General features: G+C 43.5%; 1 protein-coding gene across 5 annotated transcripts in view; it reads right to left on the reverse strand.

The window, feature by feature from the left end:
• stam (signal transducing adaptor molecule (SH3 domain and ITAM motif) 1) overlaps positions 1 to 18,974 on the reverse strand; it is a 50,214-nt gene extending 31,240 nt beyond the window's left edge. Inside the window, exons 1-7 of one of the 5 annotated variants that reach the window (XM_029648847.2) lie at positions 18,757 to 18,974; positions 15,455 to 15,539; positions 10,491 to 10,566; positions 9,089 to 9,163; positions 3,166 to 3,312; positions 2,192 to 2,282; positions 1,669 to 1,867 (exon numbers count right to left, since the gene is read on the reverse strand). In XM_029648847.2, coding sequence (XP_029504707.1) covers positions 1,669 to 1,867; positions 2,192 to 2,282; positions 3,166 to 3,312; positions 9,089 to 9,163; positions 10,491 to 10,566; positions 15,455 to 15,539; positions 18,757 to 18,796 — 713 coding nt within the window. In that variant the 5' untranslated portion in view covers positions 18,797 to 18,974. Of the gene's footprint in view, positions 1 to 1,668; positions 1,868 to 2,191; positions 2,283 to 3,165; positions 3,313 to 9,046; positions 9,164 to 10,490; positions 10,567 to 12,173; positions 13,968 to 15,454; positions 15,540 to 18,756 lie in introns of those variants that run through there. The other 4 variants (XM_029648846.2, XM_029648845.2, XM_029648848.2 and 1 more) reach the window with 4 other exon arrangements.
• Between the last annotated feature and the right edge of the window lie 3,942 nt (positions 18,975 to 22,916).

Consider the following 22,916-nt stretch of genomic DNA (forward strand, 5'->3'; position numbering starts at 1 on the left):
GTTTAGGGTTTGTATGGTAGGGTTAGTGGTATGGTAGGGATAGGGTTTAGTGGTATGGCAGGGATAGGGTTTAGGGTTTGTATGGCAGGGATAGGGTTAGTGGTATGGTAGGGATAGGGTTTAGGGTTTGTATGGTAGGGTTTAGTGTTTGTATGGGATAGGGATAGGGTTTAGGGTTTGTATGGCAGGGTTAGTGGTATGGCAGGGTTAGTGGAATGGTAGGGGTAGGGTTGGTAGGGATATGGTTTAGGGTTGGAATGGTAGGGATAGGGTTTAGGGTTGGGTTAGTGGAGTGGAAGGGATAGGGTTTAGAGTTGGTATGGCAGGGATAGGGTTTAGGGTTTGTATGGGGGTTAGTGGAGTGGAAGGGATAGGGTTTAGAGTTGGTATGGCAGGGATAGGGTTTAGGGTTGGTATGGCAGGGATATGGTTTAGGGTTAGGGTTAGTGGTATGGCAAGGATAGGGTTTAGGGTTGGCAAGGATAGGGTTTAGGATTGGTATGGCAGGGATAGGGTTTAGGATTGGTATGGCAGGGATATGGTTTAGGATTGGTATGGCAGGGATAGGGTTTAGGGGTATGGCAAGGATAGGGTTTAGGGTTGGTGTGGTAGGGATAGGGTTTAGGTATGGCAGGGATAGGGTTTAGGATTGGTATGGCAGGGATAGGGTTTAGGATTGGTATGGCAGGGATAGGGTTTAGGATTGGTATGGCAGGGATAGGGTTTAGGATTGGTATGGCAGGGATAGGGTTTAGGATTGGTATGGCAGGGATAGGGTTTAGGATTGGTATGGCAGGGATAGGGTTTAGGATTGGTATGGCAGGGATAGGGTTTAGGGTTGGTATGGCAGGGATAGGGTTTAGGGTTGGTATGGCAGGGATAGGGTTTAGGGTTGCTATGGCAGGGATAGGGTTTATGGTTGCTATGGCAGGGATAGGGTTTAGGGGTTAGGTTTGGTATGGCATGGATAAAGTTTAGGGTTGATATGGCAGGGATAGGGTTGAGGGTTGGTATGGCGGGTTTAGTGATATAGCAGGGTTAGTGGTATGGTTGGGATAGGGTTTAGGTTTGGTATGGCAGGGATAGGGTTTATGGTTGCTATGGCAGGGATAGGGTTTAGGGGTTAGGTTTGGTTTGGTATGGCATGGATAAAGTTTAGGGTTGGTATTAGGGATTGGTATGGTAGGGATAGGGTTGGTATGGTGGGATAGGGATAGGGATAGGGTTGGTATGGTAGGGATAGGGTTGGTATGGTAGGGATAGGGTTGGTATGGTAGGGATAGGGTTGGTATAGGGATTGGTATGGTAGGGATAGGGTTTAGGGTTGGTATGGTAGGGATAGGGTTGGTATGGTAGGGATAAGGTTTAGGGTTGGTATGGCAGGGATAGGGTTTAGGGTTGGTATGGCAGGGATAGGGTTTAGGGTTGGTATGGCAGGGATAGGGTTTAGGGTTGGTATGGCAGGGATAGGGTTGGTATGGTAGGGATAGGGTTGGTATGGATAGGGATAGGGTTGGTATGGTAGGGATAGGGTTGGTATGGTAGGGATAGGGTTGGTATGGTAGGGATAGGGTTGGTATGGTAGGGATAGGGTTGGTATGGTAGGGATAGGGTTTAGGGGTTGGTATGGTAGGGGGATAGGGGGTTGGTATGGCAAGGTGACCTGACCTGTCGTCCAGGATAGTGATGATCTCTCCAGACTTGAAGGTGAGCTCGTTGTCCTCTGCAGCCTCAAAGTCATAGATGGCCCTGACCTTCCTGCCCTCGGGCCTCTGGGAAGAGAGGAAAGAGGCGCTGGGGTACAAACCAGACCCAGACAGCCCTGACCCAGGCTGACTTCGCTGCTCCTTTAGAGATAACTCTATGGCTGGGGGAAGACAGGAGAGAAGAGAGGAGAGGAGAATGGAAGACAGGAGAGAAGAGGGGGGACAGAAGACAAGAGGACATAGTCAGAGATTGACAATTACATTTTGGACTAATATACATTTAGAGGAATGGCCAACTGTGGCAAATCACATAGTAATATGCTAATTCAATGATCATGTCGTTAAAAACTTTATTTCAGAAGACAGTCTATTTACCTTCAGCCAGGTCTAGTTTATATCTAGAACCCAGTCTAGTGGGTGTCTTTACCTTTAGCCAGGTCTAGTGGGTGTCTTTACCTTTAGCCAGGTCTAGTGGGTGTATTTACCTTTAGCCAGGTCTTCCTCCTCCTTCTTGTTGGTTAAGGTGGATGGATCCTTTGCCACTAAAGCAGGACTTGCTTTAGCTTTCTCCGCAGCCTAAACAGACCAATATCCAAGAATGAATGCAGCCCTATTCTGCTCCGGAATGAATGCAGCCCTATTCTGCTCCGGAATGAATGCAGCCCTATTCTGCTCCGGAATGAATGCAGCCCTATTCTGCTCCGGAATGAATGCGGCCCTATTCTGCTCCGGAATGAATGCGGCCCTATTCTGCTCCGGAATGAATGCGGCCCTATTCTGCTCCGGAATGAATGCGGCCCTATTCTGCTCCGGAATGAATGCGGCCCTATTCTGCTCCGGAATGAATGCGCCCTATTCTGCTCCGGAATGAATGCGGCCCTATTCTGCTCCGAATGAATGCGGCCCTATTCTGCTCCGGAATGAATGCGGCCCTATTCTGCTCCGGAATGAATGCGGCCCTATTCTGCTCCGGAATGAATGCGGCCCTATTCTGCTCCGGAATGAATGCGGCCCTATTCTGCTCCGGAATGAATGCGGCCCTATTCTGCTGAATGCGCCCCTGCTCCGAATGAATGCGGCCCTATTCTGCTCCGGAATGAATGCGGCCCTATTCTGCTCCGGAATGAATGCGGCCCTATTCTGCTCCGGAATGAATGCGGCCCTATTCTGCTCCGGAATGAATGCGGCCCTATTCTGCTCCGGAATGAATGCGCCCTATGCAGCCCTATTCTGCTCCGGAATGAATGCGGCCCTATTCTGCTCCGGAATGAATGCGGCCCTATTCTGCTCCGGAATGAATGCGGCCCTATTCTGCTCCGGAATGAATGCGGCCCTATTCTGCTCCGGAATGAATGCAGCCCTATTCTGCTCCAGAATGAATGCAGCCTTGTAACAGCAACATGTTTAATCTCTAATGTTTTATAATCACACAGTAGCCTACCCCCCCCAGTGCACCCACCTGAGAGCCCACAGCAGGGAAGGTGACCCCCTGTTCCCTGAGGTTCTTGATCATGGCTGAAATCAGGCTGAGCTGAGGGTCATTCCTAAAGTCCTCTGCCCACTCTACCATCAGTGCCTTCAGCTTCTCACATACCTTAGGGTGGCCCTGGACACACACACACGTTTTCCACAAGTATGTAAAGTAGCCAGCCAAATAGAAAGAGTAGCCAGCAACGCGCCCAGGGACCAAGGGGTTAAAGTCTTATTTACAGTTGTTTTACTTCAAGATATGAATTGCCTCAATGTTTATTTTTCGAATTACGTACACTACCATTCAAAAGTTGTCACTTAGAAAGCCATTTTTTGGTCCATTAAAATTACATCAAATTGATCAGAAATCCAGTATATACATTGTTAATGTTGTAAATGACTATTGTAGCTGGAAACGGCTGATTTTTTTAAATGGAATATCTACATAGGCGTACAGAGGCCCATTATCAGCAACCACCACTCCTGTTTTCCAATGGCACATTGTGTTAGCTAATCCAAGTTGATCATTTTAAAGGGCTAACTGATCATTAGAAAACCCATTTACAATTATGTTAGCATTGCTTAAAACTGTTGTCCTGATTAAAGAAGCAATAAAACTGGTCTTCTTTAACTAGTTAATACTTTAGTTGAGTATATGGAGCATCAGCATTTGTGGGTTCGATTACAGGCTCAAAATGGCCAGAAACAAAGGACTTTATTCGGAAACTCGTCAGTCTATTCTTGTTCTGAGAAATTAAGGCTATTCCATGCGAGAAATTGCCAAGAAACAGAATAGAAAGAGGAGTGGGAGGCCCCGGTGCACAACTGAGCAAGAGAACAAGTACATTAGTGTCTAGTTTGAGAAACAGACACCTCACAAGTCCTCAACTGGCAGCTTCATTAAATAGTACCCACAAAACACCAGTCTCAAAGTCAACAGCAAAGAGGCAACTCCAGGACGCTGGCCTTCTAGGCAGAGTTGCGAAGAAAAAGCCATATCCGACTGGCCAATAAAAAATAAAATAAAATGTATTTTTCTTTCACCTTTATTTAACCAGGTAGGCTAGTTGAGAACAAGTTCTCATTTGCAAATGCGACCTGGCCAAGATAAAGCATAGCAGTGTGAACAGACAACACAGAGTTACACATGGTGTAAACAATTAACAAGTCAATAACACAGTAGAAAAAAAGAGTGTCTATATACATTGTGTGCAAAAGGCATGAGGAGGTAGGCGAATAATTACAATTTTGCAGATTAACACTGGAGTGATAGATGATCATGTACAGGTAGAGATATTGGTGTGCAAAAAAGCAGAAAAGTAAATAAATATAAACAGTATGGGGATGAGGTAGGTAAAAATGGGTGGGCTATTTACCGATAGACTATGTACAGCTGCAGCGATCGGTTAGCTGCTCAGATAGCTGATGTTTGAAGTTGGTGAGGGAGATAAAAGTCTCCAACTTCAGCGATTATTAGTAATTGCTCCAGTCACAGGCAGCAGAGAACTGGAACGAAAGGCGGCCAAATGAGGTGTTGGCTTTAGGGATGATCAGTGAGATACACCTGCTGGAGCGCGTGCTACGGGTGGGTGTTGCAATCGTGACCAGTGAACTGAGATAAGGCGGAACTTTACCTAGCATGGACTTGTAGATGACCTGGAGCCAGTGGGTCTGGCGACGAATATGTAGCGAGGGCCAGCCGACTAGAGCATACAGATCGCAGTGGTGGGTGGTATAAGGTGCTTTAGTAACAAAACAGATGGCACTGTGATAAACTGCATCCAGTTTGCTGAGTAGAGTGTTGGAAGCTATTTTGTAGATGACATCGCCGAAGTCGAGGATCGGTAGGATAGTCAGTTTTACTAGGGTAAGTTTGGCGGCGTGAGTGAAGGAGGCTTTGTTGCGGAATAGAAAGCCGACTCTTGATTTGATTTTAGATTGGAGATTTGATATGAGTCTGGAAGGAGAGTCTAGCCAGACACCTAGGTACTTATAGATGTCCACATATTCTAGGTCGGAACCATCCAGGGTGGTGATGCTAGTCGGGCGTGCGGGTGCAGGCAGCGAACGGTTGAAAAGCATGCATTTGGAATAAGATGGGCAAAAGAACACAGACATGTGACTATTGGACAAAAAGTGTTATGGACAGAAATCTAAGTTTGAGGTGTTCAGATCACAAAAAACAACATTCGTGAGACGCAGAAATGTTTTCAAATATGTTGAAGGAGTGCTTTAATTTTTTTTTAACGAGGCAAGTCAGTTAAGAACAAATTCTTATTTTCAATGGCGGCCTAGGAACAGTGGGTTAACTGCCTGTTCAGGGGCAGAACGACAGATTTGTACCTTGTCAGCTCGGGGATTTGAACTTGCAACCTTTCGGTTACTAGTCCAATGCTCTAACCACTAGGCTACCCTGCTTGGTGGAGGCAATGTGATGGTCGGGGGTGCTTTGGTGGTGGTAAAGTGGGAGATTTGTAAAAGGGATCTTGAAAAAAAAAGTTTCCATCAAGTCAATCCAACTTGACAACTAGAAGCCAAAGGTCTGTAATGCTGTAATTGCTGCAAATGGAGGATTCTTTGACGAAAGCTAAGTTATTTCAATTAAAAATCATTATTTATAACCTTGTCAACGTCTTGACGATATTTCCTAATAATTTTGCAACTAATTTCATTTCATGTGTTTTCATGGAAAACAAGGACATTTCTAAATGACCCCAAACTTTTGAAAGGCAGTGTATTTTATTCAAACAGAACAATGAAGTAAAGGTCGAACGCAGCAGTTTTTATCTCAATATCAAATTATTTCTGGGTAACAATTAAGTACCTTCCTATGGTTGTTTTCAATTAAAAATGCAAAAATAAAATAAAAAAATAAGTAGCTTCTTTGCAGGACTGTCTGAGAGTGTTCTGTGTGGGGAGAGAAACCTAGCTGTTATTGGCAGAATTATGTTTGACAAATATAATGAAGGATAATTAACAACGTAAAAATCTTGATTCTGTCGACATTCTCAAGGCGCGTTTTTGTTCAGACCAAATGTTAACCAAGACCGGAGTGAAGGCCAGTGGCTGTTGTGCACCTCACTTCACCCACCTGGAATCTGAGAGGAGGCGGTCAGCATTTTGAAACTATTTAACCATTTACTTAATTGATTAAAACCTGGACGTTTTATGTCATTTTATGAAGCATTTCTTGCCCTGTTTCAAAGTAGCCAAAATACGACCATAGAAATGTGGGTGGAATTCTATAAAGAGTTCATATGCCATTGAAACCAATAATCTATTATTTTATAAAGACTTCATATGCCATTGAAACCAGCATTTTCATAACGTTCTATAGGTTTTCAAATCAACGTTTTAATTGTCCAGCAGCCAAAGGTATAATCCTAGTCATATTAGCAACCCATGCTAGTTGAAAAACTGGAATATGCTTAACACCCCGGCCGTCCTACAATCTAAACTAGATGCCCTCAATCTCACACAAATTATCAAGGAACCTACCAGGTACAACCCTAAAAATCGGTAAACACGGGAACCCTCAGATATCATCCTGACAAATCTACCCTCAGTTTGAAAAAACTAGCCTTCGCTTCCCTAACAGAAATTTGCATCCTGTAACACAAATTTCCAAATGTTTCGGGACACTGTAAAGTCCATGGAGAATAAGAGCATCTCCTCGCAGCTGCCCACTGCAGGTTAGAAACACGGTCACCACCGATAAATCTACGATAATCGAACATTTCAATAAGCATTTTTCTACAGCTGGCCATGCTTTCCCCCTGGTTACCCCTACCCTGGCCAACATCTCAGCCCAAATCGCTGATGTTCTGAAAGAGCTGCAAAATCTGGAACCTACAAATCAGCTGGGCTAGACAATCTGGACCCTCTCTAAAATTATCCGCCGCCATTGTTACAATGCCTATTACTAGCATATTCAAACTCTTTCGTATCATCCGAGTTCCCTAAAGATTGGAAAGCTGCCGCAGTTATACCCCTCTTCAAAGGGGGAGACACTCTAGACCCAAACTGTTACAGACCTATATCTATCCTGCCCTGCCTTTCTAAAGTCTTCAAAAGCCAAGTTAACAAAGATCACCAACCATTTCGAATCCTGCTGTACCTTCTCCGTTATGCAATCTGGTTTCCAAGCTGGTCATGGGTGCACCTCAGTCACGCTCAAGGTCCTAAACAATATCATAACCACGATCGATAAAAGACAGTAAGGTGCAGCCGTCTTCATTGACCTGACCAAGGCTTTCGACTATGTCAATCACCACAATCTTATCGGCAGACTCAATAGCCTTAGTTTCTCAAATGACTGCCTCGCCTGGTTCACCAACTACTTCTCAGATAGTTCAGTGTGTCAAATCGGAGGGCCTGTTGTCCGGACCTCTGGCAGTTTCCAAGGGGGTACCACAAGGTTCAATTCTTGGGGCGACTCGTTTCTCTATATGTATCAGTGATGTCGCTCTTGCTGCTGGTGATTCTCTGATCCACCTCCACGCAGACGACACCATGCTGTATACTTCTGGCCGTTCTTTGGAAACGGTTAACAAACCTCCAGAAGAGCTTCAATGCCATACAACACTCCTTCCATGGCCTCTAACTGCTAGTAAAACTAAATGCACGCCCTTCTACCAATCGCTGTCCGCACTCGCCCGTCCGACTAACATCATCACTGCAAATACCTAGGTGTCTGGTTAGACTGTAAACTCTCCTTCCAGACTCAAATTAAGCATCTCCAATCCAAAATTAAATCTAGAAATCGGCTTCCTATACGCAACAAAGCCTCCTTCACCCATGCTGCTAAACATACCTTCGTAAAACTGACTCTCCTACCGATCCTGGACTTCAGCGAGGTAATTTTCAAAATAGCCTCCAACACTATACTCAACAAACTACTACGCACCACTGCGTCCTGTATGCTCTCGTTGGCTGGCCCTCGCTTCATATTCGTCGCCAAACCCACTGGCTCCAGGTCATCTATAAGTCTTTGCTAGGTAAAGCCCCACCTTATCTCAGCTAACTGGTCACCATAGCAACACCCAGCAGCACGCGCTCCAGCAGGTATATTTCACTGGTCATCCCCAAAGCTAACTCCTCATTTGGCTGCCTTTCCTTCGAGTTCTCCGATGCCAATAACTGGAACGAATTGCAAAAAAAGAAAAAGAAAACATTTAAAGCTGGAGACTTCTATGTCCCTCACTAACTTTAAGCATCAGCTGTCTGAGCAGCTTACCGATCACTGTACAGAGCCAATCTGTAAATAGCACACACGACTACCTCATCCCCATATTAATAATCCCCATATTAATGCTAAATTGTAATTATTTTCGCCTATAGGGCCTATTTATTGCCTTACCTCCCTTATCCTACCTCATTTGCACACACTGTATATAGATGTTTCTATTGACTGTATGTTTGTTTACTCCATGTGTAACTGTTGTTTTTGTTGCAATGCTTTGCTTTATCTTGGCCAGGTTGCAGTTGTAAATGAGAACTTGTTCTCAACTGGCCTACCTGGTTAAATAAAGGTGAAATAAAAAATTATTAGTAACCAATGCATCTTTAGATCTCCCCTCTTAATTTCTAACATATATTTGCATCTATATTGCATGAAACCACTCACAGATATTTTCATCTACATTGCATGTTACCGCTTGTGGTGCGCTTTGGAGAATGACATTTTGGAAACTTTGCGCGTAGCCTTTAGCCATGTGCGCATTGTTGAGCTTATAATATGAATAAATAAAACTAAAATGGAAAAAGTAGCCAGCTGAAAATGGGCCTGTAACACACACACTTAGATTAGTATGGCCCTTCAAACTTTATACAACAATTTTCAAAGTAGATATTTCTGTAACATTACATACAATGACAGCGAATATCCAGACCTTGTTTAGAACGTTGCTGACCTCACTGGCAAACTCTCTGGAGCACACTTCTAGATGAAATATCTTCCCACAGTTTGAAACACAGGCACCAAGTAGCTGGGAAGGGAAAAACACGTTTACTTCAATAATGTAAAGATAAAGTTTTTCTAAGCTGTCATAAAGCTCTATGAAATATATTTATAGCATAAGACAGCTTTATGAAATATATTTATAGCATAAGACAGCTTTATGAAATATATTTATAGCATAAGACAGCTTTATGAAATATATTTATAGCATAAGACAGCTTTATGAAATATATTTATAGCATAAGACAGCTTTATGAAATATATTTATAGCATAAGACAGCTTTATGAAATATATTTATAGCATAAGACAGCTTTATGAAATATATTTATAGCATAAGACAGCTTTATGAAATATATTTATAGCATAAGACAGCTTTATGAAATATATTTATAGCATAAGACAGCTTTATGAAATATATTTATAGCATAAGACAGCTTTATGAAATATATTTATAGCATAAGACAGCTTTATGAAATATATTTATAGCATAAGACAGCTTTATGAAATATATTTATAGCATAAGACAGCTTTATGAAATATATTTATAGCATAAGACAGCTTTATGAAATATATTTATAGCATAAGACAGCTTTATGAAATATATTTATAGCATAAGACAGCTTTATGAAATATATTTATAGCATAAGACAGCTTTATGAAATATATTTATAGCATAAGACAGCTTTATGAAATATATTTATAGCATAAGACAGCTCTATGAAATATATTTATAGCATAAGACAGCTTTATGAAATACACACTATATCGACAAAACTATGTGGACACCCCTTGAATGAGTAGATCTGGCTATTTCAGCCACACCTGATAATGACAGGTGTTTCAAATCGAGCACACTGCCATGCAATCTCCATAGACAAACATTGGCAATGACTTTCAACGTGGCACCGTAATAGAATACCACCTTTCCAACAAGTCAGTTCATCAAATTTCTGTCCTGTTAGAGCTGTCCTTGGCCAACTATAAGTGCTGTTATTGTGATGTGGAAACGTCTAGGAGCAATATCCAATATCGGTGCCCGACCTCACTAAGGCTCTTGTAGCTGAATGGAAGCAAGTCACCGCAGCAATGTTCCAACATCTAGTGGAAATCCTTCCCAGAAGAATGGAGGCTGTTATAGCAGCAAATGGGGGACCAAGTCAATATTAACGCTCATGATTTTGGAATGAGATGTTCGACAAGATGGTGTCCACATACTGTTGGTCATGTAGTGCATTTACAGCATAAGACAGGGCTTTATGACAGCTTAAGACCGCTTCATGAAATATATTTATACAGCAGACAGTTTTTCCTCCAAGCACCTGTTGTAATACATAGCTGTGTTGTCTGTGTTTACCGTCAGAGCCTGCATGGCAACATGTGGATCCTTGTGGTTGACTCGTCTCATAATCGACCGAAGACATTCTTTAGGCCTTGAATAGAACACACATCAACCTTCATTATGATCATCAACAACACATACAACTTCATCAATAACACACACTCTACTATAATGTGGATAAAGAGTTACCCGTCTAACAGAACACAGAGGGTGTTCTTTAATGGAAGCCTCTCCAACATAATCAGGAATTTCACAGGGAAGCTGTCTCGTAGGCCTCTTACATATTTGTTTTTTCAATCTTTACTAATGACATGCCACTGGCTTTGAGTAAAGTGTGTCTATGTCTGCGGATGATTCAACACAATACACGTCAGCTACTACAGCGACTGAAATGACTGCAACACTTAACAAATAACAAATATAGAATCACGTAGTAACCAAAAAAAAGTGTTAACCTTTTTGGGATAGGGGGCAGCATTTTCACTTTTGGATGAATAGCATGCCCAGAGTGAAGTGCCTCCTACTCTGACCCAGATGCTAATATACGCATAGTATTATTAGTATTGTAGTTTTCCAAAGCTTTGCGTACCGTGTACACATTGAGATATGGATGAGGTTGCACTTCCTAGGGCTTCCACTAGATGTCAACCGTCTTTTGAAACTTGAAGGAGGATTCTACTATAAAGGAGGGGCTCATGAAACCTCTGAGTCAGTGGTCTGGCAGAGAGCCTTGGTCTCATGACGCGCGCTCCCGACAGAGTTACCTCTCGTTCCAGTGCCTTTCTGAAGAGAAAGGAATTCTCCGGTTGGAACATTGATGTTTCATGCTAAAAACAATATTGATACATCGTTTGACATGTTTCTAAAGGACTGTAAGGGAACTAAGTTTTTTTCTGGATGAAACGCTTTACTTTATTGAACAAATCAGTTATTTATTGTCGAAATGTGATTCCTGGGAGTACCTTCTGATGAAGATTATCAAAGTGAATATTTATGGTGTTGTTTCTAACTTTGTTGATTACAAAACGGCGGCTATTCCTCTGGATGTTTTGGGTTCTGAGCGAGGTTCTCAGATTATGCTTTTTCCGTAAAGTTTTTTAAAAAATCTGACACAGCGGTTGCATTAAGGAGAAATCTCTTTAATTCTGTGAATAACACTAGTATCTTTTATCAATGTTTATTATTAGTATTTCTGCAAAATCATTGGATCATTTGGAATCAAAACATTACTGCACGTAACAGATTTGCCAATGTAAACAGATTTTTGGATAGAAATATGCACATTATCGAACAAAACATACATGTATTGTGTAACATGATGTCCTATGAGTGTCATCTGATGAAGATCAAAGGTTAGTGATTAATTTTCTCTCTATTTCTGCTTTTTGTGACTCCTATCTTTGGCTGGGAAATGGCTGTGTGTGTTTTTGTGACTTGACTCTGACCTAACATAATCATATGTTGTGTTTTAGCTGTAAAGCATTTATTTTTAAATCGGACACAGTGGGTAGATTAACAATACGTTTTTTTACTTGCTGTATTGGACTTGTTAATGTGTGAAAGTTACATTTCTAAAAAATATTTTTTATTTTCGCGTGCTGCCTTTCAGTGGAATGTTGTCGAGGGCGCTAGAAAGGTTAAACAAATCTAAATATATTCTATATGTATGTTAGAGTCTTCAAAGTAGCCACCCTTTACCTTGACAGCGTCGCACACTCTTGGCATTCTCTCAACTGGCTTCACGAGGTAGTCACCTAGAATGCATTTCAATTAACAGGTGTGCCTTGTTAAAAGTTCATTGGTGGAATTTCTATCCTTCTTAATGCATTTGATCCAATCAGGTGTGTTGTGACAACATAGGGTTGTAGAAGATAGCCCTATTTGGTAAAATAACAGGTCCATATTACGGCAAGAACAGCTAAAATAAGCAAAGAGAAGCAAAAGTCGATCATCACTTTAAGACATGAAGGTCAGTCAATCTGGAAAAATTTCAAGAACTTTGAAACTTTCTTTAAGTGCAGTCGCACAAATCATCAAGCACTATGATGAAACTGGCTCTCATGAGGACCGCCACAGGAAAGGAAGACCCAGAGTTATCTCTGCTGCAGAGGATAAATTCATTAGAGTTAACTGGCTCTCGTGAGGACCGCCACAGGAAAGGAAGACCCAGAGTTATCTCTGCTGCAGAGGATAAATTCATTAGAGTTAACTGGCTCTCATGAGGACCGCCACAGGAAAGGAAGACCCAGAGTTATCTCTGCTGCAGAGGATAAATTCATTAGAGTTACCTGGCTCTCATGAGGACCGCCACAGGAAAGGAAGACCCAGAGTTACCTCTGCTGCAGAGGATAAATTCATTAGAGTTAACTGCACCTCAGATTGCAGCCCAAATAATTAGTGCAAGTAACAGACATCTCAACATCAACTGTTTTTTTTTTTAAATAACTAGGCAAGTCAGTTAAGAACAAATTCTTATTTACAATGACAGACTAGGAACAGTGGGTTAACTGCCTTGTTCAGGGGCAGAAAGAAAGATTTTTTACATTGTCAGCTTGGGGATTTGATTTTGCAACCTTTCGGTTACTAGTCCAACGCTCTAACCACTAGGCTACCCAGCACCCGCATCATTCATGGTCAAATTGCTGTAAAGAAACCACTACTAAAGGACACCAATAAGAAGAGACTTGCTTAGGCCAAGAAACACAAGTAATGGATATTAGACCGTGGAAATCTGTCCTTTGGTCTGAGGAGCCCAAATTGGAGATTTTTGGTTCCAACAGCCCTGTCTTTGTGAGACTCAAGAGTAGGTGAACAGATGATCTCTGCATGTGTGGTTCCCATCGTGAAGCTTGGAGGTGTGACGGTGCTATGCTGGTGACACGGTCTGTGATTTATTTAGAATTCAAGGCACACTTAACCAGCATGACTACCACAGTATTCTGCAGCGATACGCCATCCCATCTGGTTTGCGCTTAATGGGACTATCATTTGTTTTCAACAGGACAATTACCCAAAACACACCTCCAGGCTGCGTAAGGGCTATTTGACCAAGAAGAAGTGTGATGGAGTGCTGCATCAGATGACCTGGCCTCCACAATGACCCGGCCTCAACCAAATATAGATGGTTTGGGATGAGTTGGATCGCAGAGTAACGGAAAAGCAGCCAACAAGTGCTCAGCATTTGGGAACTTCTTCAAGACTGTTGGAAAAGCAATCCAGGTGAAGCTGGTTGAGAGAATCCCAAGAGAGTACAAAGCTGTCATCAAGGCAAACGGTGGCAACTTTGAAGAAACTCAAATATAGTTTGATTTGTTTAACACTTTTTTGGTTACTACATGAATACATGTGTTATTTCATATTTTCTGATGTCTTTACTGTTATTCTACAATGTAGAAAATAGTACAAATAAAGAAATCCCCTTGAAAGAGTAGGTGTGTCCAAACTAACATCGACAACACATTAATATTCATCAACACATTACAAACATCACACCTTCATGTGGCCCGCTAGGAGACTGCCCCATCTTATTACCGGCCCGCTAGGAGACTGCCCCATCTTATTACCGGCCCGCTAGGAGACTGCCCCATCTTATTACCGGAGACCCGCCATCTTATTACCGGCTAGAGACTGCCCCATCTTATTACCGGCCCGCTAGGAGACTGCCCCATCTTATTACCGGCCCGCTAGGAGACTGCCCCATCTTATTACCGCCCGCTAGGAGACTGCCCCATCTTATTACCGGCCCGCTAGGAGACTGCCCCATCTTATTACCGGCCCGCTAGGAGACTGCCCCATCTTATTACCGGCCCGCTAGGAGACTGCCCCATCTTATTACCGGCCCGCTAGGAGACTGCCCCATCTTATTATTACCGGCCCGCTAGGACTGCCCTATCTTATTACCGCCCGCTAGAGACTGCCCCATCTTATTACCGCCCGCATCTTATTACCGGCCCGCTAGGAGACTGCCCCATCTTATTACCGGCCCGCTAGAGACTGCCCCAGATTACTGCCCGCATCTTATTACCGCCCGCTAGAGACTGCCCCATCTTATTACCGGCCCGCTAGGAGACTGCCCCATCTTATTACCGGCCCGCCTGCCCCATCTTATTACCGCCCGCTAGGAGACTGCCCCATCTTATTACCGGCCCGCTAGGAGACTGCCCCATCTTATTACCGGCCCGCTAGGAGACTGCCCCATCTTATTACCGGCCCGCTAGGAGACTGCCCCATCTTATTACCGCCCGCTAGGAGACTGCCCCATCTTATTACCGGCCCGCTAGGAGACCCGCTCTTATTAGGAGACTGCCCCATCTTATTACCGGCCCGCTAGGAGACTGCCCCATCTTATTACCGGCCCGCTAGAGACTGCCCCATCTTATCTTAGGAGACTGCCCCATCTTATTACCGGCCCGCTAGGAGACTGCCCCATCTTATTACCGCCCCATCTTATTACCGGCCCGCTAGGAGACTGCCCCATCTTATTACCGGCCCGCTAGAGACTGCCCCATCTTATTACCGGCCCGCTAGGAGACTGCCCCATCTTATTACCGTCCCGCTAGTGTTCATCTTATTACCGGCCCGGCTGCCCCATCTTATTACCGAGGAGACTGCCCCATCTTATTACCGGCCCGCTAGAGACTGCCCCATCTTATTAACACCCGCTAGAGACTGCCCCATCTGCCCCATGCCCCATCTTATTACCGGCCCGCTAGGAGACTGCCCCATCTTATTACCGCCCGCTAGGAGACTGCCCCATCTTATTACCGGCTAGAGACTGCCCCATCTTATTACCGGCCCGCTAGAGACTGCCCCATCTTATTACCGCCCGCTAGGAGACTGCCCTCTTATCTTGCCCTATCTATTACCGGCCCGCTAGGGAGACTGCCCTATCTTATTACTGGCCCGCTAGGAGACTGCCCTATCTGGATATACAGTATACATATAATTGATTGACGTATTGATAGACATGTGTAACTGACCCGGATCGAGACTGTCCTATCTTATCACAAAGGTCCAGGATGAGTCCCCAGTCCTCCGCTGTGTTCATCTCACTGGTGGCTTTCTCTGAAGAACAACAAACACAAAACATCAGCTCACTGCTGAAGTAGGCTATAACACAAACAAATCCATTTAGGGTAAGATAATGTGTTCATCTCACTGGTGGCTTTCTCTGAAGAACAACAAGTAGTAGGCTATAACACAAACAAATCCATTTAGGGTAAGATAATGTGGGGAACCACTTGTCACATCTAGAGCCAGAGTTCTAACCGGATATGGCGCATCAGTTACTCAACATGTATTTATTCCTTATGTTATTATTTTTCTATTTATTCCCTGGGTTATTCTTTTTACATTTGTTCAACTATTTCTCTGCATTGTTGGGAAGGGCCGTAAGAAAGCATTTCACTGTTAGTCTACACCTGTTGTTACCAAGGACCCATCAGTCAGCATTACACTGTTAGTCTACACCTGTTGTTTACCAAGGACCCATCAGTCAGCATTTCACTGTTAGTCTACACCTGTTGTTTACCAAGGACCCATCAGTCAGCATTTCACTGTTAGTCTACACCTGTTGTTTACCAAGGACCCATCAGTCAGCATTTCACTGTTAGTCTGCACCAGTTGTTTACCAAGCATTTCCCTGTTAGTCCACACCTGTTGTTACCAAGGACCCATCAGTCAGCATTACACTGTTAGTCTACACCTGTTGTTTACCAAGGACCCTTCAGTCAGCATTTCACTGTTAGTCTACACCTGTTGTTTACCAAGCATTTCCCTGTTAGTCCACACCTGTTGTTACCAAGGACCCATCAGTCAGCATTACACTGTTAGTCCACACCTGTTGTTTACCAAGCATTTCACTGTTAGTCCACACCTGTTGTTTACCAAGCATTTCCCTGTTAGTCTACACCTGTTGTTTACCAAGGACCCTTCAGTCAGCATTTCACTGTTAGTCTACACCTGTTGTTTACCAAGGACCCTTCAGTCAGCATTTCACTGTTAGTCTACACCAGTTGTTTACCAAGCATTTCACTGTTAGTCTACACCTGTTGTTTACCAAGCATTTCCCTGTTAGTCTACACCTGTTGTTTACCAAGGACCCTTCAGTCAGCATTTCACTGTTAGTCTCCACCTGTTGTTTACCAAGCATTTCACTGTTAGTCCACACCTGTTGTTTACCAAGCATTACACTGTTAGTCTCCACCTGTTGTTGTTAGTCTCCACCTGTTGTCGTTAGTCTCCACCTGTTGTCGTTAGTCTACACCTGTTGTCGTTAGTCTACACCTGTTGTCGTTAGTCTACACCTGTTGTCGTTAGTCTACACCTGTTGTCGTTAGTCTACACCTGTTGTCGTTAGTCTACACCTGTTGTCGTTAGTCTACACCTGTTGTTTACCAAGCATTTCACTGTTAGTCTGCACCTGTTGTTTACGAAGCACCTGCAGTGCTTAATTAGAGCCGGATCAGGTTCCGGCACCTCCACGTTTTGGACTGTTTTGTTTCTAAACATAATTGGCTGGATCCCGTACCTCTACTGGCCCAAGAAATCATTTTCACATTTTTGCAACGTAACATGTTTAATAAAAGCGATCAAAGTTCATTTGAGTTCTCTCTTAGTTAATTCTCCAGCCACCAGAAAAAAACGTAATGTGAAAAAGTCGATTTTCAGGCCGAGCCTAATATCCCAAGAGTTCATTTGGGTTGGGCCGGCCGGGTTTTAAGGTTTGCGCAAAATTGTAACCTATGGCACGCGGTACCGGAGCGCCAAGTCTAGGACCAAAAGGCTCCTTAATAGCTTCTACCCCAAGCCATAAACTGCTGAACAATTAATCAAATGATCAAAACCCGGACTATTTACATTGACCCCCCCCCCCTCTTTGTCTTGTACACTACTGCTACTCGCTGTTTATTATCTATGCATAGTCACTTCACCCCTACCTTCATGTACAAGTTACCTCAACTAACCTGTACCCCGGCATACTGACTCGGTACCGGTGTTGTGCCGAAAATCTCCCACCTGCTTGAATTCTCCACCCCCCCACAGAATCTTCATTTCTGCGACTTGCTTGCTAGTTGAGATTTCTGAGATTTATTTTCTTAACTCTTCTTGAACTGCACTGTTGGTTAAGGGCTTTTAAGTAAGCATTTCACGGTAAGGTCTACATCTGTTACATTTGGCACATCGGACAAATAACGTTTGATTTTATTTGTGTTTGAGACCAATGCGGACTGTGTGAGAAGCGCGCCAGTATGTCTCACATAACTAGAATGAGATTTCTATGACATCTCTCCTTCTTTCTACTCTGATAGACATGAGCCTGCATATCATCTCTCTCGTTGCACTTTATCATTTATTTCCTTATATAATCCAAGCCACGCGAAGGGTTCTGAACGAATTGCGGCACCCCTGACACATTTAAATATACTTGCCAAAGCCATAGAATTACTGCCGTCTGTTCAGAAACAAATTAACTCATTCAGAATATGCTACTACACCATGACAAGGGCTATAATTTAGCGAGGGGAATATTTCTAATCCCCTTCCAGTGTTGTCAATAACATCTCTTCCAGGCTCATCATGTCCATCCTTTCCATCCTGGAGCGATGGGTAACGATGCTTCGTGGGTGACTGTTGTTGATGTGTGCAGAGGGTCCCTGGGTCGCGCCCGGGTATGGGCGAGGGGACGGTCTAAAGTTATACTGTTACATAGATAGCTAACCCCTTCACTAATCTATGCTTGATACACACATCCAAGTTAACGTTAGCAACGTGCTTAGCTTCTTTGCCTGCATAGTTAGTTGGTCATTGTAGTGGCATCTAGTGTAGCTGACGTTTCGTAACTGCAGATAAAATGCAACGTCATCTTCTCCGTCTGGCACCATGGAGCATCAGTTTGCTGCTAGTTAACATCTTTACTGTCGCTTATCAAAATGATCTAACTTTATCAACATTACCGTAAATGTAAATGTAAATTACCGGGGCCAGGTGTCAGGCTAACAACACTTCAGTAGTTAGCTAGTGAATGGGCTATCCCCATTGCTCTTACTGGCTAACGCAAGGTAGCCATGTTGACTGCCAGTCAGCTAACTAACAAGCTAGTTAACTAAAGAAGGGTGTTAGCTAGCTACGGCTACAAAACTTAAGAAGACGTGCCGCTAACGTTAACTAGCTACGTGAGGAAAATCAACTCAAGACCTGGATAACGTTCAGGTACTCAAGTTACAGCTAGCAAAACACAAACAAAGCCGAGGCGTTAGAGTAGCCAACGTCAACAACTTACCAACATCTTGCTCAAATGGATTGGACGTGAAGAGAGGCATTACCGCAATTTATATCAACCACAGTGTTGTAGTTCTCTTATTCGTTTCACTCGGCTATTCACTAACGTTAGTTATTACATTAAAACGCATAGCTAGAACAAAAAGTAGGGCATATGTAGTAGCCAGCTAGCTAGCCAGGCAGTCAGTCCTCGATCAGCCCGCAACAAACGAGGCATTCTGGGTAACGGACATCACTGCGTTCTGAACATAGACGTTCACGTGACCGACTAAAATGGATTTCTGGGGTTCGCCTTCAAGCTAAAAGTTCCCAATTGAAACTGATACAAACGGATAACAATTGTGCAATCATGCCACAATTTGACTAAATAATGCTAAACAAGTTTGGAATGTTGTTATATACATTCAACAAAAGACAGTTATTAGTTGAAATTGCACTGGATGTATTTGAATTCAGAATTGCATTGGGGGCATACTCTACTATTGAGGCATTGAGGCTGAGACGGGGGACACTGTGGCCCTGTCCGACACTACCCCCGGATAGGGCCAACCAGGCAGGATACAACTCCACCCACTTTGCCAAAGCACAGCCCCCACACCACTAGAGGGATATCAACAGACCACCAACTGACTACCCTGAGACAAGGCTGAGCATAGCCCACTAAGATCTCATCCAACACATGAGCCCGAGGAGGCATAAAACCGGACAGGAATGTCAGTGACTCAACCCACTCAAGTCGAGTATAGCGAAAAAAGCCTGGCACAAAGTGATGCATCCCTCCTGGGGATGGCATGGAAGAGCACTAGTAAGCCAGTTACTCAGCTCCCGTGATAGGGTCAGAGGCAGAGAATGTATTATTTTATTATTTAACCTTTAGTTAACTAGGCAAGTCAGTTAAGAACAAATGGGACCTATGGGACTCCCAATCACGGCCGGATGTGATACTGAAAGAGAGCCAAAACAAGGGCGGTTCCTCACTTCAGTGCCTTGCCGTTCACCTTCGCACCCCGGGGCCAGACTACACTCAATCATAGGAACTAATCATAGGAACTACTGAAGAGATGAGTCTTCAGCAAAGACGTAGGGCCGAGACAGAGTCTGCGTCTCTCACATGGATAGACAGACCATTCCATAAAAATGTAGCTCTATAGGAGAAAGCCCTGCCTCCAGCTGATTGCTTAGAAATTGTAGGGCCAATAAGGAGACCTTTATTTTGTGACAGTGGATCTGTAACTACTACAGTGTAGTTTAGTAGGATGGAGGCTGTATGGATCTGTAACTATTACAGTGTAGTTTAGTAGGATGGAGGCTGTATGGATCTGTAACTACTACAGTGTAGTTTAGTAGGATGGAGGCTGTATGGATCTGTAACTACTACAGTGTAGTTTAGTAGGATGGAGGCTCCATAGCTGTATGGATCTGTAACTGCTACAGTGTAGTTTAGTAGGATGGAGGCTGTATGGATCTGTAACTACTACAGTGTAGTTTAGTAGGATGGAGGCTCCATAGCTGTATGGATCTGTAACTGCTACAGTGTAGTTTAGTAGGATGGAGGCTGTATGGGTCTGTAACTACTACAGTGTAGTTTAGTAGGATGGAGGCTGTATGGGTCTGTAACTACTACAGTGTAGTTTAGTAGGATGGAGGCTGTATGGATCTGTAACTACTACAGTGTAGTTTAGTAGGATGGAGGCTGTATGGGTCTGTAACTACTACAGTGTAGTTTAGTAGGATGGAGGCTGTATGGATCTGTAACTACTACAGTGTAGTTTAGTAGGATGGAGGCTGTATGGGTATGTAACTATTACAGTGTAGTTTAGTAGGATGGAGGCTGTATGGATCTGTAACTGCTACAGTGTAGTTTAGTAGGATGGAGGCTCTATAGCTGTATGGATCTGTAACTACTACAGTGTAGTTTAGTAGGATGGAGGCTGTATGGATCTGTAACTGCTACAGTGTAGTTTAGTAGGATGGAGGCTGTATGGGTCTGTAACTACTACAGTGTAGTTTAGTAGGATGGAGGCTGTATGGGTCTGTAACTGCTACAGTGTAGTTTAGTAGGATGGAGGCTGTATGGGTCTGTAACTACTACAGTGTAGTTTAGTAGGATGGAGGCTGTATGGGTCTGTAACTGCTACAGTGTAGTTTAGTAGGATGGAGGCTGTATGGATCTGTAACTACTACAGTGTAGTTTAGTAGGATGGAGGCTGTATGGATCTGTAACTGCTACAGTGTAGTTTAGTAGGATGGAGGCTGTATGGGTCTGTAACTACTACAGTGTAGTTTAGTAGGATGGAGGCTGTATGGATCTGTAACTACTAGTGTAGTTTAGTAGGATGGAGGCTGTATGGGTCTGTAACTACTACAGTGTAGTTTAGTAGGATGGAGGCTCTATAGCTGTATGGGTCTGTAACTACTACAGTGTAGTTTAGTAGGATGGAGGCTGTATGGATCTGTAACTACTACAGTGTAGTTTAGTAGGATGGAGGCTGTATGGATCTGTAACTACTACAGTGTAGTTTAGTAGGATGGAGGCTGTATGGATCTGTAACTACTACAGTGTAGTTTAGTAGGATGGAGGCTGTATGGGTCTGTAACTACTACAGTGTAGTTTAGTAGGATGGAGGCTGTATGGGTCTGTAACTGCTACAGTGTAGTTTAGTAGGATGGAGGCTGTATGGATCTGTAACTACTACAGTGTAGTTTAGTAGGATGGAGGCTGTATGGATCTGTAACTGCTACAGTGTAGTTTAGTAGGATGGAGGCTGTATGGATCTGTAACTACTACAGTGTAGTTTAGTAGGATGGAGGCTCCATAGCTGTATGGGTCTGTAACTACTACAGTGTAGTTTAGTAGGATGGAGGCTCCATAGCTGTATGGGTCTGTAACTACTACAGTGTAGTTTAGTAGGATGGAGGCTCCATAGCTGTATGGGTCTGTAACTACTACAGTGTAGTTTAGTAGGATGGAGGCTGTATGGATCTGTAACTACTACAGTGTAGTTTAGTAGGATGGAGGCTCTATAGCTGTATGGATCTGTAACTGCTACAGTGTAGTTTAGTAGGATGGAGGCTGTATGGATCTGTAACTATTACAGTGCAGTTTAGTAGGATGATGGCTCCATAGCTGTATGGATCTGTAACTACTACAGTGTAGTTTAGTAGGATGGAGGCTGTATGGATCTGTAACTACTACAGTGTAGTTTAGTAGGATGGAGGCTGTATGGATCTGTAACTACTACAGTGTAGTTTAGTAGGATGGAGGCTGTATGGGTCTGTAACTATTACAGTGTAGTTTAGTAGGATGGAGGCTCCATAGCTGTATGGGTCTGTAACTATTACAGTGTAGTTTAGTAGGATGATGGCTCCATAGCTGTATGGATCTGTAACTACTACAGTGTAGTTTAGTAGGATGGAGGCTGTATGGGTCTGTAACTGCTACAGTGTAGTTTAGTAGGATGGAGGCTGTATGGATCTGTAACTACTACAGTGTAGTTTAGTAGGATGGAGGCTGTATGGATCTGTAACTACTACAGTGTAGTTTAGTAGGATGATGGCTCCATAGCTGTATGGATCTGTAACTGCTACAGTGTAGTTTAGTAGGATGGAGGCTGTATGGATCTGTAACTACTACAGTGTAGTTTAGTAGGATGGAGGCTGTATGGATCTGTAACTACTACAGTGTAGTTTAGTAGGATGGAGGCTCCATAGCTGTATGGATCTGTAACTACTACAGTGTAGTTTAGTAGGATGGAGGCTGTATGGATCTGTAACTACTACAGTGTAGTTTAGTAGGATGGAGGCTCCATAGCTGTATGGATCTGTAACTACTACAGTGTAGTTTAGTAGGATGGAGGCTGTATGGGTCTGTAACTACTACAGTGTAGTTTAGTAGGATGGAGGCTGTATGGATCTGTAACTACTACAGTGTAGTTTAGTAGGATGGAGGCTCCATAGCTGTATGGATCTGTAACTACTAGTGTAGTTTAGTAGGATGGAGGCTGTATGGATCTGTAACTGCTACAGTGTAGTTTAGTAGGATGGAGGCTCCATAGCTGTATGGATCTGTAACTACTACAGTGTAGTTTAGTAGGATGGAGGCTGTATGGGTCTGTAACTACTACAGTGTAGTTTAGTAGGATGGAGGCTGTATGGATCTGT

This window comes from Oncorhynchus nerka, linkage group LG9b (assembly GCF_034236695.1).
Source record: "Oncorhynchus nerka isolate Pitt River linkage group LG9b, Oner_Uvic_2.0, whole genome shotgun sequence".
Lineage (NCBI taxonomy): Eukaryota > Metazoa > Chordata > Actinopteri > Salmoniformes > Salmonidae > Oncorhynchus > Oncorhynchus nerka.